We start from the raw sequence: 12,539 nt of genomic DNA on the forward strand, positions 1-12,539 counted from the left end.
TAAAGGCTTGTTGCATACGCTCAATGCAATCGAGTTACCTACGAAAGTGGTTTAGTTAACTTTTTGTTTTTAACTTTGTTTTGTGTTGTTTTGCTCGAGGACTAGCAAAATCTAGGTTTGGGGGTATTTGATCGGTTCATAATTGTATATCATTTTATACCCTTCTAGCTTATGATTTGGTTATGTTTTTGAGTTAAACTTGTGCTTTTAATCCTTTTTGTGTTTATCTTTCAGTTAATTGACATTTAGGTAACAATGATGACTTTGGATAGGAAATGATGCAATGCATGCATGTTAAGGCTTGATTTGGGTGAATGGAAGAAGGGCTTAAAGACAAACACATTTTGGCTACAACTCCTTTCCAGCCCAATTTCGTAGGTCAGCTTCTTGGCCTTGGATCAGCATGCTATGGGGCTTGGATGAGGTGAAGATCTTCATGAAACTTGTTCCAATGGGTGTCTAGTACAACATATCCAAATTTCAGCCCAATTGGACATTTGTGGAGTGCTCAGCCCGCCCAACACTCAACCCTGCTCAGCAGGATTTGCAGCTGCCAGCTTTGAGCCTTGTCTCCTCCTTTAAGCCATGTGCCTCACCCATGCTGCAACTGACTTTGGATCCAACATAATGAGTGAAGTGGGGAGGCATTCCAGCTATGAAATTCTAAAGGAGCAAGTTGGTACATGCTGGAGTTATTATAGAGAAAGCATGTGCATGCATGTAAAGCAAAGAAATGAAATGAAGTCAATTCCAGTCTCTGTTCGGCTGCCAACTTGCAAGGCCCAAAACGCACACTTCTACTGCTCCGATGGGAATACTTTCTTCATAGAAGTTGTTCCAATGGGTGTCTAGTATAACATATCCAAATTTGAGCACCATTGGATACGTTTTGAAACCTCTGGCCTTCCTACACCAAGACTGGTTCAGAAAACTCGTTTTTCAGCAACCAAAAGGCAACCACATGGGTTGGCAACCAAAAGGCAACCACATGGGTTGGCAGCAAAGGCAGCCACAACTGATCACCTTTGAACCCATGTGAAGATGCTTGAGGTGCAGCAAAAGATGAAGGATGGTGTGGGAGTTCATCATGATGTTCCTCCCTCTTAGCCCTATAAATAGAGAAGCCTTCAAGCTTCAAAACACACCCCAAGAGGGGGAGCTCTCAAACACTTCTCTAGAGCTCCCTTCCCTTCTCTCCCTCAAATTCTCTTAGTTTCCTTTCAAGTTGTCAATTGTTGTAGTAAAATGAGTTTACTTAATTTTCCTTCAAGTTTTTCTTAGTTTCACTTTACTTTTATTTATTTGTAATGTACATTCTTTCTTAAGTATTCAAGTTTAATTAGTTTCCAAGTTTTAATTATGGTTTTTGTTCTTATTCATTATGCTTATAAGTTAATAGGCTAGTTTGAATGATTGATCACCATTTAGGCTTGCATGTTAGCTATCTTGGTTTGAATTAAGAGTAGACACCATGCTTTAATTCGAATTGAACTATGAATAAGAAGAGTATGTATGGACATTCGACAACAGGGATTAGATACATGCTTGGTTGTTTAAATTGTTCTTCTATGCTTAATGGGTTCCTAATGCTTAGTTTTAGGTTAGACAACAAATGATCAAATTAGGGAATTAGGAACACAAGGTTATGACCAAACACCATGGCTTAATCATACTTTAGCTAGAATCAATCCGTTAATCTAATTGAACTTGGGAACTTATCTACTTGAGTTATTTTCTTTTCTTTCTTTCTTGTTTTATTTATTTTCTTTCTTGTTATTCTGTTTTGTGTAGGAAAACTGAATTGGATTATTCAATCACCAATCCTCGTGGGATCGACCTCGCACTTACATATGCTATACTACCAAACGGCTCGTGCACTTGCGAGTATCACAAGTTGAGGATGCAGTTGAAACCATTTTGGTGCAGCTGAATCGAAGCAACAGGAGGTGTTGAGGATCATAATGATGACATGCATAATCCTCCATAACATGATTGTGGAGGATGAGTATGATTATGATTCTGAAGACGTGTACGAACCGTATCCAATGAACACGGTCTTGACAAGAATTTATGAAAAACCCATGAGGTCAAATGGAGAACCAGTGCAGCATGAACCGTTGGTTAGGGACGATCGTATAATGACCCATATGATTGATCGATATACGGAGATGCAATCGTCTTATATTCATGAACGACGTCAAGTTGACTTGATGGAGCATTTATGAGCAGTGAAAGGCAATGACGATGAATGAAGTGAAGTGAAGAAGTTTGTTTTATTTATTATGTTTATGTTTTATTTTTAGTTATGCTTTGTTTTTTTTAATGCTTTCATTGTGATTTGTTTTTTATGTATGGAATGTTTTGAATAAAAAGGTATTTTATTAAATGCTTTCTTTATTCACTCAAATAAAACCAATACTACTAATGAAATAAAATACATGAATTACAACTAATTTTCAAAACAAAACATTAAAATACAATGAAAATAAAAGTTTTTGATCATTTAACCAATCCGTGTTGCTAGGTCCATCGTCACGAAAAAGTTTTTGTCTCATAACATCCTTTTGTTCTAGCTTCCAAAATTGTTTTGTTTCAAGGGACATATGGCTTGTATCCATGGCCATGGTTTCCTGATCCTTCTTCTCAATGTTTTGATTACGTACATACTCCTTTTCTTTTGCATATTCCACTTGAAATGCCCTCTCATCTTCTTGGTTTTTCTTGTCTATTTCAAGTCTCATGGCGCTTTGCCTTGCAATTTCCTCCAAAAATTTAGATGTATTACTAGTAGAATTACTCACTCTCTTCGCCTTCGCCGCCTTTCTCCCAATAGGCCTCGGCTCCTTTTAGATGGGTGAGTCTTCACTCATCGGAGAATCGAGAGGCGAATCCGATGCTGTTGAATTATAGAGTGGCGTCTCGTTCAACACAACAGTCGGACCTGTGGGAATAATTCTGAAACATTTGCAATTTTTGACTACCTCCCAACATTCTTGATGGTTAAAAGATTTTTTTCCTTGCCCAGTAGCACCAAACCACATTTGTGCTTGCATAATCTATTTATAAAAAAATATTGGAAATACAGGAAACATTAAAAAATATATACATGTGCACCAAACCACACTTATATTATTTATAATATACATATATACATGTATATACACATACATGTCACATATATTATAAAATACATATGTACACATACATAATACATGTATTTATACATATATACATATACATAGATAGTTTTGAAAAACAAATAAAAAATCTAGTCCTAGTCCAAGCGTACACCAAACGCAAGATAAGTGTTATATAACTTAGACCAAACCAAGCCAAGACAGTCCCTAAGCATAGTTCATGTCAAGACAGTCCTATGTACCAAACGAGCCTATAGAGTTCAAAGTAAAATTGAATTAGGTTGAGGGCATTATTGGTATAACAAATATGCCGGTCTATATAATGCCACGCTGTTATTTCATATGTACTGGAGAATCTATTGCCGTCGAAAAACCTCCAAGCTAGAGAACCGAAAAAACTCTGTGCTAGGGTTTTGCGAAAGTTCCGATCTAGTTAAGCGATTAGGTTGTGGGAAAAGGTTTTTTTGGTTAATTGAAAGATGGCTCGGGCCTTGAAGTACACCTTTAGCGATTATGCGAGGAACGCAGTGAGTAGAGAGGCCTTGCTCGAACCGACTAAGGTTTGTTGAGCAATTTGGTTGTGCTTTTTCTGGGCCTCTCCCCCTATCTCTTTCTGCGACATGTAATCACTGTAATATATGCCTGACCTTGTATTCTAGCATTGTCTGTCAGTTTATTTAAAACGGTGGGTCTTGTGGGTATTCAAGAATGGCCTATTTTTATGATTCTTGCTTATCATGTAGGGATGGAGTTGATGGGTTTCCTGTAGAAACTAATTTGAAATTATTTTTCCGGATAAATCCCCATTTTTTCTTGGAAAATATAGACAAATCTGAGTTTTTCAAGGGAAAAATTGTAGTTAATTCTAAGTTTTTTTGGGGCAAATCTTAAACAATTTTTGAGTTTTTCTTCGTGTATATTAAACTAATTGTACGTATGTTACATAATTACTAATGCGAATCTTAAGGTGTTTTAATTTTGTACCAGATTAATATCACAACCCACAACTACATTATATGTCCATCGTCGAGTGTAGTTGGGGTAAAGTTTGATCTTGGAAGAGTCAAGAACTCATAAGTTGATATCATTGACAATAAATGAGAATTAGGTTATGGACCTTGTAATGGGTTATCACCGTTTCTATCTTGATTAGAAGCTGAATTTGTGGGGTTAACTGTGTTGTCCATCAGGATGGTTTTACCTAAGTAGTTTACAGGTGTAGGTTTTACCAATTTCTTTCAGACTCCGAAAGTTCAGGACTTCATAGAATTTGAAGTTAAACTTAGGCTGTTGTAATTTGTAAGTGGGTGGCTTACAACTTAGTCGTCATCAGGTTAAGTATCTCGCTACTGTCTAGTAAAACTGTACTAACCTAAAATTTAGTAATGGATCAAATGTTGGTTGTTTCTTTGATCTTATTATCTGTGTCCCAACTCTTCCAAATAATGAGTCCGTGTAACGTCAGCAGTTTCTCTACTTCTGTGCTTTAGTCATGTTTTACTGGTCTGCTCTGCCAATCTTATTGAATTTATTCTGGTGCTTCAAAAGCTCCAGAGAGAAATGGAGAAAAATGGCAAGAGTCAGAGGAAGAAAGAGAGAAGGGAGATAAAGGGACAAGGGCGTAAAGAGAAGGATGAGTCCATACCTGGTTATGTTACTCTTCACAACGTGAAAAGCCTTGATGACAAAAAGTGTTTCCAGCAAAAGAAGGGTAGAAAAGGGGAAGCAAAGGGATGGTGTCCTCAAAAAATTGAACATGAAGCTGATCAACTGGAGAGAAGTGACATTACGAACGAACATGGGCTGCCAACCTGTATTGAGAACAATTGCTACTTGTCTGATGGAACCCAAAGCAGCAAGAAAAGCAAGCCTTTGATCGTTCGCATTAAATTGCTTAAGCACAGTGAACCAGATGCCTCACTTGCGTGCTCTCCTTCTGGAAGGGTAGATTTGCTTCCTCCAGAGAGAACGGAAGTTGTTCTTGCACCCAGTCAACCCAGTGCAGAGACAAATGTAGAACTCAAGCGGGTCTCTTCAAAACCTGACCAAGATTTACCCTGTTCAACATCAGAGGGGATCAAAACGATTGGTCAGAAGAGAAGTGCGAGTGCTGCATTTGAAGATCAGATTCAGAGTGAAGATTCACTCCATGCAACTCTGATTGAGAATTGGATCCCTCCCCTGATTCAATTTGCCGATGTTGGTGATGGTGATGAAGAATGGCTCTTTGGGACGAAGCATCAAAACAGATGTGGGTCCAAAAGATTTAAAGCTGCTAACAATGAGGTCTCCAGTTGTATGAGGAGCACGCTGTGGCCACAAGCACAGTGGTTGTTGGAGGCTGGCGTATATGCATTACCCTTCACGGTTCCATTCTAGTTTCTTGTCCATTTCAAATGCGTGCCTTGAGAATTGCAATTGCTGCTCAACGGATGGCCAGCGTAACTCGGGGTAGCAGTGGCACAGTCACGCTCTTTGTTGAGATACTGAACAAGTCAGTTGCTCTTTACTGTGCCAGATTGAAGTCTTTCATTATATATTGCTATCGTGTTGTATAATTTAAGGTTGATTCATTGCATCAGGTACCTCTACTTCTTTGAGAAAGGAAACCCCCAGATTACAAGTGCTGCAATACAGGGATCGGTGGAGTTAATTAAAACTGTGATGCAAAGCGACTCTACAAATGTGAGTCCAGCCCCAGATGCATTTTTCAGCAGCACGTTGCGGTACATACAGTTCCAGAAACAGAAAGGTGGGGTAATGGGCGTGAAATATGCCCCTATCAAGGTCTGACACTGGGTTAAAGAGATTGTCATATTTGAGGACAATAAAGTTTGGGGTTGAGAGGAAGAACGATGAGGAGAGCCGTCGTGTGAGGATAGTCTACGAAAAATGCCCCTGAATCCTAAATGAGGAGCAGCTATGTGCAGTTTCTTTTCCTCTTTACCTTTAGGCAGTTGGTGCTTGTCAACAGGACAAAGTCCTTCTAGCGTGCAAAAGCTCTACATGAAGTTTGGGATTGACATTGCAGCGAAGCTTGTTATTTATTTATTTAGTTTTCTTTTTCTGGGAAATGATATTGTTAGATTTCAAGTTGATTGGAGACCTGAAGGATTATTCTGTATGCAACTCAGTTGAAATTGTATGATGTATAATTAGTGCCTGTTTGGCATTGCTTATTTGGAGCAAAAATCACTTTCTTGGAAAGTTTTCGTCCACCTACCTATTTGGTAAATGAAAAAATAATCTGATTTTAAGCATAATTGCTGTCAGCCACAGCGATTTGACAAAGCTGCTAGGAGGGTGATTTCATTTCCGCCGCTTATGCGGAAAGCAGTTTGCTCTTTAATGAATGTTTCGTAAATACCCAAATTATCCTCCCAGGCTTTTACAAATGACATCTAGTGTCCTCTTCACTTTTGTTGAACCCTCCTTTCTCTTCCCTCACGATCAGTACCTAGTTATTCTTCTTCTTCATCTTATTCTTTTTTTTCCCTCATCTTCTCTTCACACCTTTTTGTCTCCACGATTCCTGCTACCTGGATCTAAGGTTTGCTTCTCATCTTTTTTTTTTTTTTAATATAAAAAATTTCTCCCTTCATTTCTAGGTTGTATTCTCAAACAAGGTTTTACTCCGCATCACCCTCAGGGCGGGTTGCTATGAATTTATTGGGTTTGTTCGATCACTGGTGTATTTTCTTTACTCTCTTTCTAGGTTTCAATGGAATGCTATGAATTGATTTTATAAAAACAGAAAAGAAAAAAAAAAAGGGGGACTCATCCTACCTTCTGGGTTCTAAGAGCATCTCCAACCGATATGTCAAAAGTGCCACATAGACATTTAACAGTTAGAAATAACATCTCACATCACTCCAACCGAATTGTCAAAGCTGATGTGGAATGAAGGTTGGAGGTTCAGCTGTTATTTTTGACATCCCAAAAGCAAGATGTCAAATGAATATTTTATTATTTTTAAAGACAGCTGGCTGTTACTTTCATTTATAATTTTCCTTTTTTATTTTTTTTCTTCTTTATCTTTAATGATTTGACTGTTACAATAATTATTTATTTGACATATCGGGTGGAGTGTAAAACTATGTAAATATCAAATTGCCACATCAGCCATCACATTTAAATTTGATGTTTAGTATTTGACATCTCCCTTGGAGATGCTCTAAGAGCATCTCCAACCGATGTGTCAAAAGTGCCACATAGACATTTAACGGCTAGAAATAACATTTCACATCACTCCAACCGATGTGTCAAAGCTGATGTGGAATGAAGGTTGGAGGTTGAGATGTTATTTTTGACATCCCAAAAGTAAGATGTCAAATGAATATTTTATTATTTTTAAAAGATAGCTGGCTGTTACTTTCATTTATTATTTTCCTTTTTTTATTTTTTCTTCTTTATCTTAAATGATTTGACTGTTACAATAATTATTTATTTGACATATTGGGTGGAGTGTAAAACTGTGTAAATGTCAAATTGCCATATCAGCCATCAAATTTAAATTTGATGTTTGGTATTTGACATCTCCCTTGGAGATGCTCTAATGGATGAACCACATATCGCATTTGGAAAGAGGGGGCTCATCATACCTTCTTGAAAGAGGATTATTGAAAACATCATCAATCTATACTCTTTTAATTTCTAAATTTACTTAAAATATATGGAAAGGAGTGCATATATGCTATATTAATTGTATCTCCTTGTTTTTTTTTTTTGGATCTTTGTGTATTTTGTTACTTTCCTTCTGGGTTTCAATAAAATGCTATATTAATTGACAAAAACATAAACAAGGCAGTATGAGCACACATAACGCATCTGGAAAGTGATAATGAGGGGTCAAAGTGAATTGGACATTAATTGGCAATTGGTTGTTGTGTTGGTCATGGATAAATAGGCAAGGAGGGCATTGAATACTAGCAGCATGATGGGAAGATTTTGAGTTATTATTATATCCATATGTGAATTTCAATCGGTCATAACAATTTTGAGTTGTTATTATATCTATTTGTGAGCCCGGTCATAACATTCAGAGTTTAGGTATTGCAATCTTAAATAATAACCTCATGCCCTTCTGAGTCATTATGCATAGCTCACAGCACTTTCACATAAAAATTTACCAAACACTTGAAAACGGATTATTGTACCAAAATCACTTTTAACAAGAAGTTTACCAAACGCCAAACTGCTTTCTTTCATAGTTGATTTCTCATACAGCAAATTCGACAGTGATTATTTTCACAGCACAGCAATGCCAAACTGGCCCTTAGTGTTGTTACATTCAAATTATGGGAAACCCGGTATTGTTTAAACAGGCGTAAGCGTAAATAATCCTCTCATTTTCTTTCTGAATTGTTTCTTTAACTATTGTTTTAATTAATTTAATTAATTTCATTTCACAAGCGTAAATATTTTAATTAATTTCATAAATTACTCAATATATAATAATGAATTATTTTAAATTATTTTGTGGACTTTAAAAAAAAAAAGTACAAATTGGTTTGTTTAGTTTTATATTTGTAATTATGTAATATCTTAACCTTATTTAATTACTTTAATTAGTAATTAGTTATTATTTCTTTAGTGAATAAATAGTATTTAAATATTTTAATTAATTTCATACATTACTTAATAAATAGTATTTAATTTTTTAAAAAAAATCATTTTATGTACTTGAAAACTATTTTTAAAATAGTTTCTATTATTTAAAAATCCTAGAAAATTCTTTTAGGTACCCAAAAATATTGTAAAAACTATTTTAGTATTCCAAAAATTGATTTTGGCCTTGAAACCCAAAATCCAAGTCTTGAACCAAAAACTCTAACTTCCAAACTTGTTCCAAAACCGTTCTCAAGCCTTGAACCATAATCATAAGCCTACTCTATGGCACTTATGACTTTATTACACTTGGATACTCATGTAACTCTACCTAGCGTTTTATGATTAGGATTTTGATCTCAATTTACGACGTAACCGGACCTAATCCTAGTTAGTTGAGTACACCTTGATATAGATTTGAACAAGTGGTTTGTTGTCAGAATCCCAATATAATTTCGTCAGGAAAGATCTAATGCAACATATATTCGCATGGATTGGTCTATTTTGTCCAAGTTCACCGAGGGTAAGTCTATCTCGACAAAATTCACCGAGACAGGTCAAGGTTAGATCCGGTTACGTTGTACTAACCCAAGATTGAGATCGAAACCTTAATCGTAAAGCCCATATCGAGTTACATGAGTATCCAAGCCTAATTGAATCCTAAGTGCCCTACAATAAGTTTAAGGTTTGGATTCGAGGCTTGCGAATGATTTTGGAACAAGTTGCGATGAGTTCAGAAGCTAGGATGTCCAAACCCTAAATATCAAGTCTTGAACCAAACAACCTAGTTTCCGAACTCATCTCTACTTGTTCAAAAACCTTTCGCAACCCTCGAAACCTAACCCTAACCCTAAATCTACTATAGAACTTGAAAGGTTGTTGGGATCAGTCTATCCCGTCAAACTTTCGCAGGTATAAGTCTGTCCCGCCAAAATTTTCATCGCCAAAATTTCCAAGTAGCATTTTCCATCTCCAAATTTGTGTTACGGATGCTTCGCCACAAACAAAGGTGGGCTTCTAAACAAAGCGGTGGCCTTTCATTTTTGCCCCTCCAACTCTGGCCAAGTTTTTTTTTAGGGGGTCAAGTATAGTCAAAGTTTCAAATAAGTAGAAATCAAATAAATTTGATCCAGAAAGAAAGAAGAAAGAAAGAAAAAGAAAAAGAAAATAAGCAGATAAGGAAGGTGTGTCAGCTGGCAAAAGGTTGGCTTGGCTAATGGCTACGTCAGCAAGCGTTTCAATTACAATTTGACTTTTTGACTATCTGTTTTCTCTCTCAGTTTCAGTTTCTTCTCCCACGGGCCACAGTGCTACACTCTCTCTTTCCCTTAGCAAATTAGGGTTTATTAGCAAAATATGGGTTCTTGGTGATCCTAGGAAGTAGAAGGAAGAAAAAGTGACATCTTTGGGTGGAGATCTGCTGCTGCTTCTCTCTCTAGGGTAGAAAATTGAAATGAGCGCCTCCAGGTTCATAAAGTGCGTGACAGTCGGTGATGGTGCTGTCGGCAAAACCTGCATGCTGATTTCCTACACCAGCAACACCTTTCCTACGGTCAGTCCCATTTTCGTAAATTTACTGCCTTCCTTTTTCCCATTTAAGTACAATTGCTTATGTATTTTCATGTGCTTTAGTTTTTGCTTCTTCCACCGGTAACTTCGGGGTTAAAGTGGCATAACTTCTATATTAGCTGCTCATTTGGCCAATAAAGCTTAATAATATTTCACCAAAGTCCAAACCTTGATTTAGGTCAAGAATGACATTAATTTTGCTTCATGAAATTGTATGCGTTCTTAATTCTTGTTAATTTTTGTTAACACATTATGATGCATTGCTTTGTGTGTGGTGTTTAGGGTTCTTTTCTTTTAGAGTTGTGATCCTGCTACTTCATATAGGCGAACTTGGGTTGCGTATCATTGACTTAGTGTGCCTTTGTTTTGTTAACTATCACGCACAACAGGACTATGTGCCGACTGTTTTCGATAATTTCAGTGCTAATGTTGTTGTGGATGGAAGCACTGTCAACTTAGCACTATGGGATACAGCTGGTGATTTTACTACTCCCCTTTTGAATATGTGGATTCATTTTCTTTGCCTTGTTTTTGTTTTCTTTTTTTGTTCTTTAGTTTGGGAATTGATTTAACCATTTTCTAACAGGGCAGGAGGATTACAATAGATTAAGGCCCTTGAGCTATCGAGGGGCAGATGTCTTTATCCTCGCTTTTTCTCTCATAAGCAAAGCCAGCTATGAAAACGTTGCAAAAAAGGTTCCAAATCTTCTTTATAATCATTCTTATCTTTATTTGCAATGATCTTAACATATGACGTCTTCGTCATTGGTGTGTGGATAAGTTGTTTGAAATTTTGTTTTCCTTTTCAGTGGATTCCTGAACTGCAGCATTATGCACCCGGCGTTCCAATAATTCTGGTTGGAACAAAGCTTGGTAAGATCTTTTTTCAGCCCTTCTTGTATAATGCATTGGTATATTTTTCTGGTGCATGATAATTTTGCTATGTTTGTGCTGGTGTCTGGTCTGGTGCATTATGGTCCCTGTAACTTTTGGGACTGGCTATGGACTATGAACTTCTCATTTCTTCCATGTAAAGATCAGCATCAAGGTGCAGCAGAGCTGTATTGCTCTGCTTTTGTTAGTCTTCTCATTTCTAAACTTCTTTTGGTGAGTGTGCATTGAATACTAGTTCTTAATTTGATATTTTATTCAATACTGCACTGTTATCAAGGTTGATCTTTTGTTTACTTAGTCCTGCAGCAATTGATCACTTTTTTTTTCCTGTTCTTGAGTCAACATTTCTTATTATTATTTGGAGCATTTATTACCATCATTTATTAGTTACTACTGAATTTTCTTACTCTTTTGATTAACGGGCTCAATTTTGTGATTTTCATTTGCAGATCTTCGGGATGATAAACAATTTTTTATTGACCATTCTGGTGCAGTTCCCATTAATACTACTCAGGTAAAGACTACTGCTTCGCCCCCAAATCTGAATATTTTTAAAAGTTGGTCTACTGACCTTGGATTACTGTTTTTGCCTAAAGGGAGAGGAAATGAGGAAACTAATTGGAGCGCCAGCATACATTGAGTGTAGCTCAAAAACACAACAGGTATGCATATTTTTCTTCTTCCCCTCTTCCTCAATTTTTCATGTGTATTCACCCCCCGTTATTGATGGGATTCATTGACAATTGAAATGGCAGAATGTGAAGGCTGTTTTTGATGCGGCCATTAAGGTTGTGCTCCAGCCGCCGAAGCAGAAGAAGAAAAAGAGAAAGGGACAAAAGGCTTGCGCCATATTGTGATAAGTAACAAGTAGATTTAGGAGATGATGTGTTGACTGGCCGGTCTTTCTTCGTCACTACCTCCTTTTTATTTGAAGTCCTTTGAGGAAGCAGCAAGACGTGGTGTATGTATAGCATTCACTGACATTCTAGGGATTCATGTGATAGCATTAGAATGGTTTGTTTAAGACATGTTTTCACGTAGTGTAACTCTTGGTTAGCCTTGTTGACACACGTACCTCTGTGTCTCTCTCATACATATACCAGAGGTGATGAAGATCCCTATTATGACAGATGTTATTGGTTCCAATGTATTCATAATTGTCATTCCCCATTTTAAATGTTTGATAATACAAAAGTTTGGCTATTTACAGGTTTTGCGTTATGGTTTATATTCTTATCAGGTTGCGTAATGGAACTCCAACTAATGGCATTTTGATTTGGTTAAACTTTCCCCCGCAAACTCACGATTTTGGACCAAGTTTTTAGTGATATT

General features: G+C 36.8%; 2 protein-coding genes and 1 pseudogene across 3 annotated transcripts; all 3 read left to right on the top strand.

Annotated features, from left to right (window-relative positions):
• Positions 1 to 3,489: 3,489 nt before the first annotated feature.
• Positions 3,490 to 5,861, top strand: LOC110771257 (uncharacterized). The gene is made up of 3 exons (XM_021975524.2): positions 3,490 to 3,697; positions 4,686 to 5,631; positions 5,720 to 5,861. The coding sequence occupies exons 1-2, from the start codon at positions 3,617 to 3,619 to the stop codon at positions 5,514 to 5,516; spliced, it is 912 nt and encodes a 303-aa protein (XP_021831216.2). The 5' UTR covers positions 3,490 to 3,616; the 3' UTR covers positions 5,517 to 5,631; positions 5,720 to 5,861.
• On the top strand, positions 5,534 to 5,930 carry LOC148297917 (vacuolar protein sorting-associated protein 35B pseudogene; annotated as a pseudogene).
• A 4,053-nt stretch (positions 5,931 to 9,983) lies between these two features.
• Positions 9,984 to 12,414, top strand: LOC110771263 (rac-like GTP-binding protein 5). 2 transcript variants are annotated; one of them, XR_002528869.2, is made up of 8 exons: positions 9,984 to 10,296; positions 10,703 to 10,790; positions 10,900 to 11,009; positions 11,123 to 11,186; positions 11,350 to 11,420; positions 11,657 to 11,721; positions 11,804 to 11,869; positions 11,963 to 12,414. XR_002528869.2 is itself a non-coding variant. In XM_021975531.2 (7 exons), exons 1-7 carry the CDS (start codon positions 10,198 to 10,200, stop codon positions 12,062 to 12,064), a joined length of 594 nt encoding a protein of 197 aa, XP_021831223.1. In that variant the 5' UTR covers positions 9,997 to 10,197; the 3' UTR covers positions 12,065 to 12,414. The 2 variants fall into 2 exon arrangements, 1 of the variants encoding a protein (XP_021831223.1); XM_021975531.2 differs by lacking the exon at positions 11,350 to 11,420 and having other exon boundaries at positions 9,997 to 10,296.
• Positions 12,415 to 12,539: the final 125 nt, after the last annotated feature.

The sequence above is a fragment of the Prunus avium genome, chromosome 1 (genome assembly GCF_965620075.1).
Source record: "Prunus avium chromosome 1, drPruAviu1.hap1.1, whole genome shotgun sequence".
Lineage (NCBI taxonomy): Eukaryota > Viridiplantae > Streptophyta > Magnoliopsida > Rosales > Rosaceae > Prunus > Prunus avium.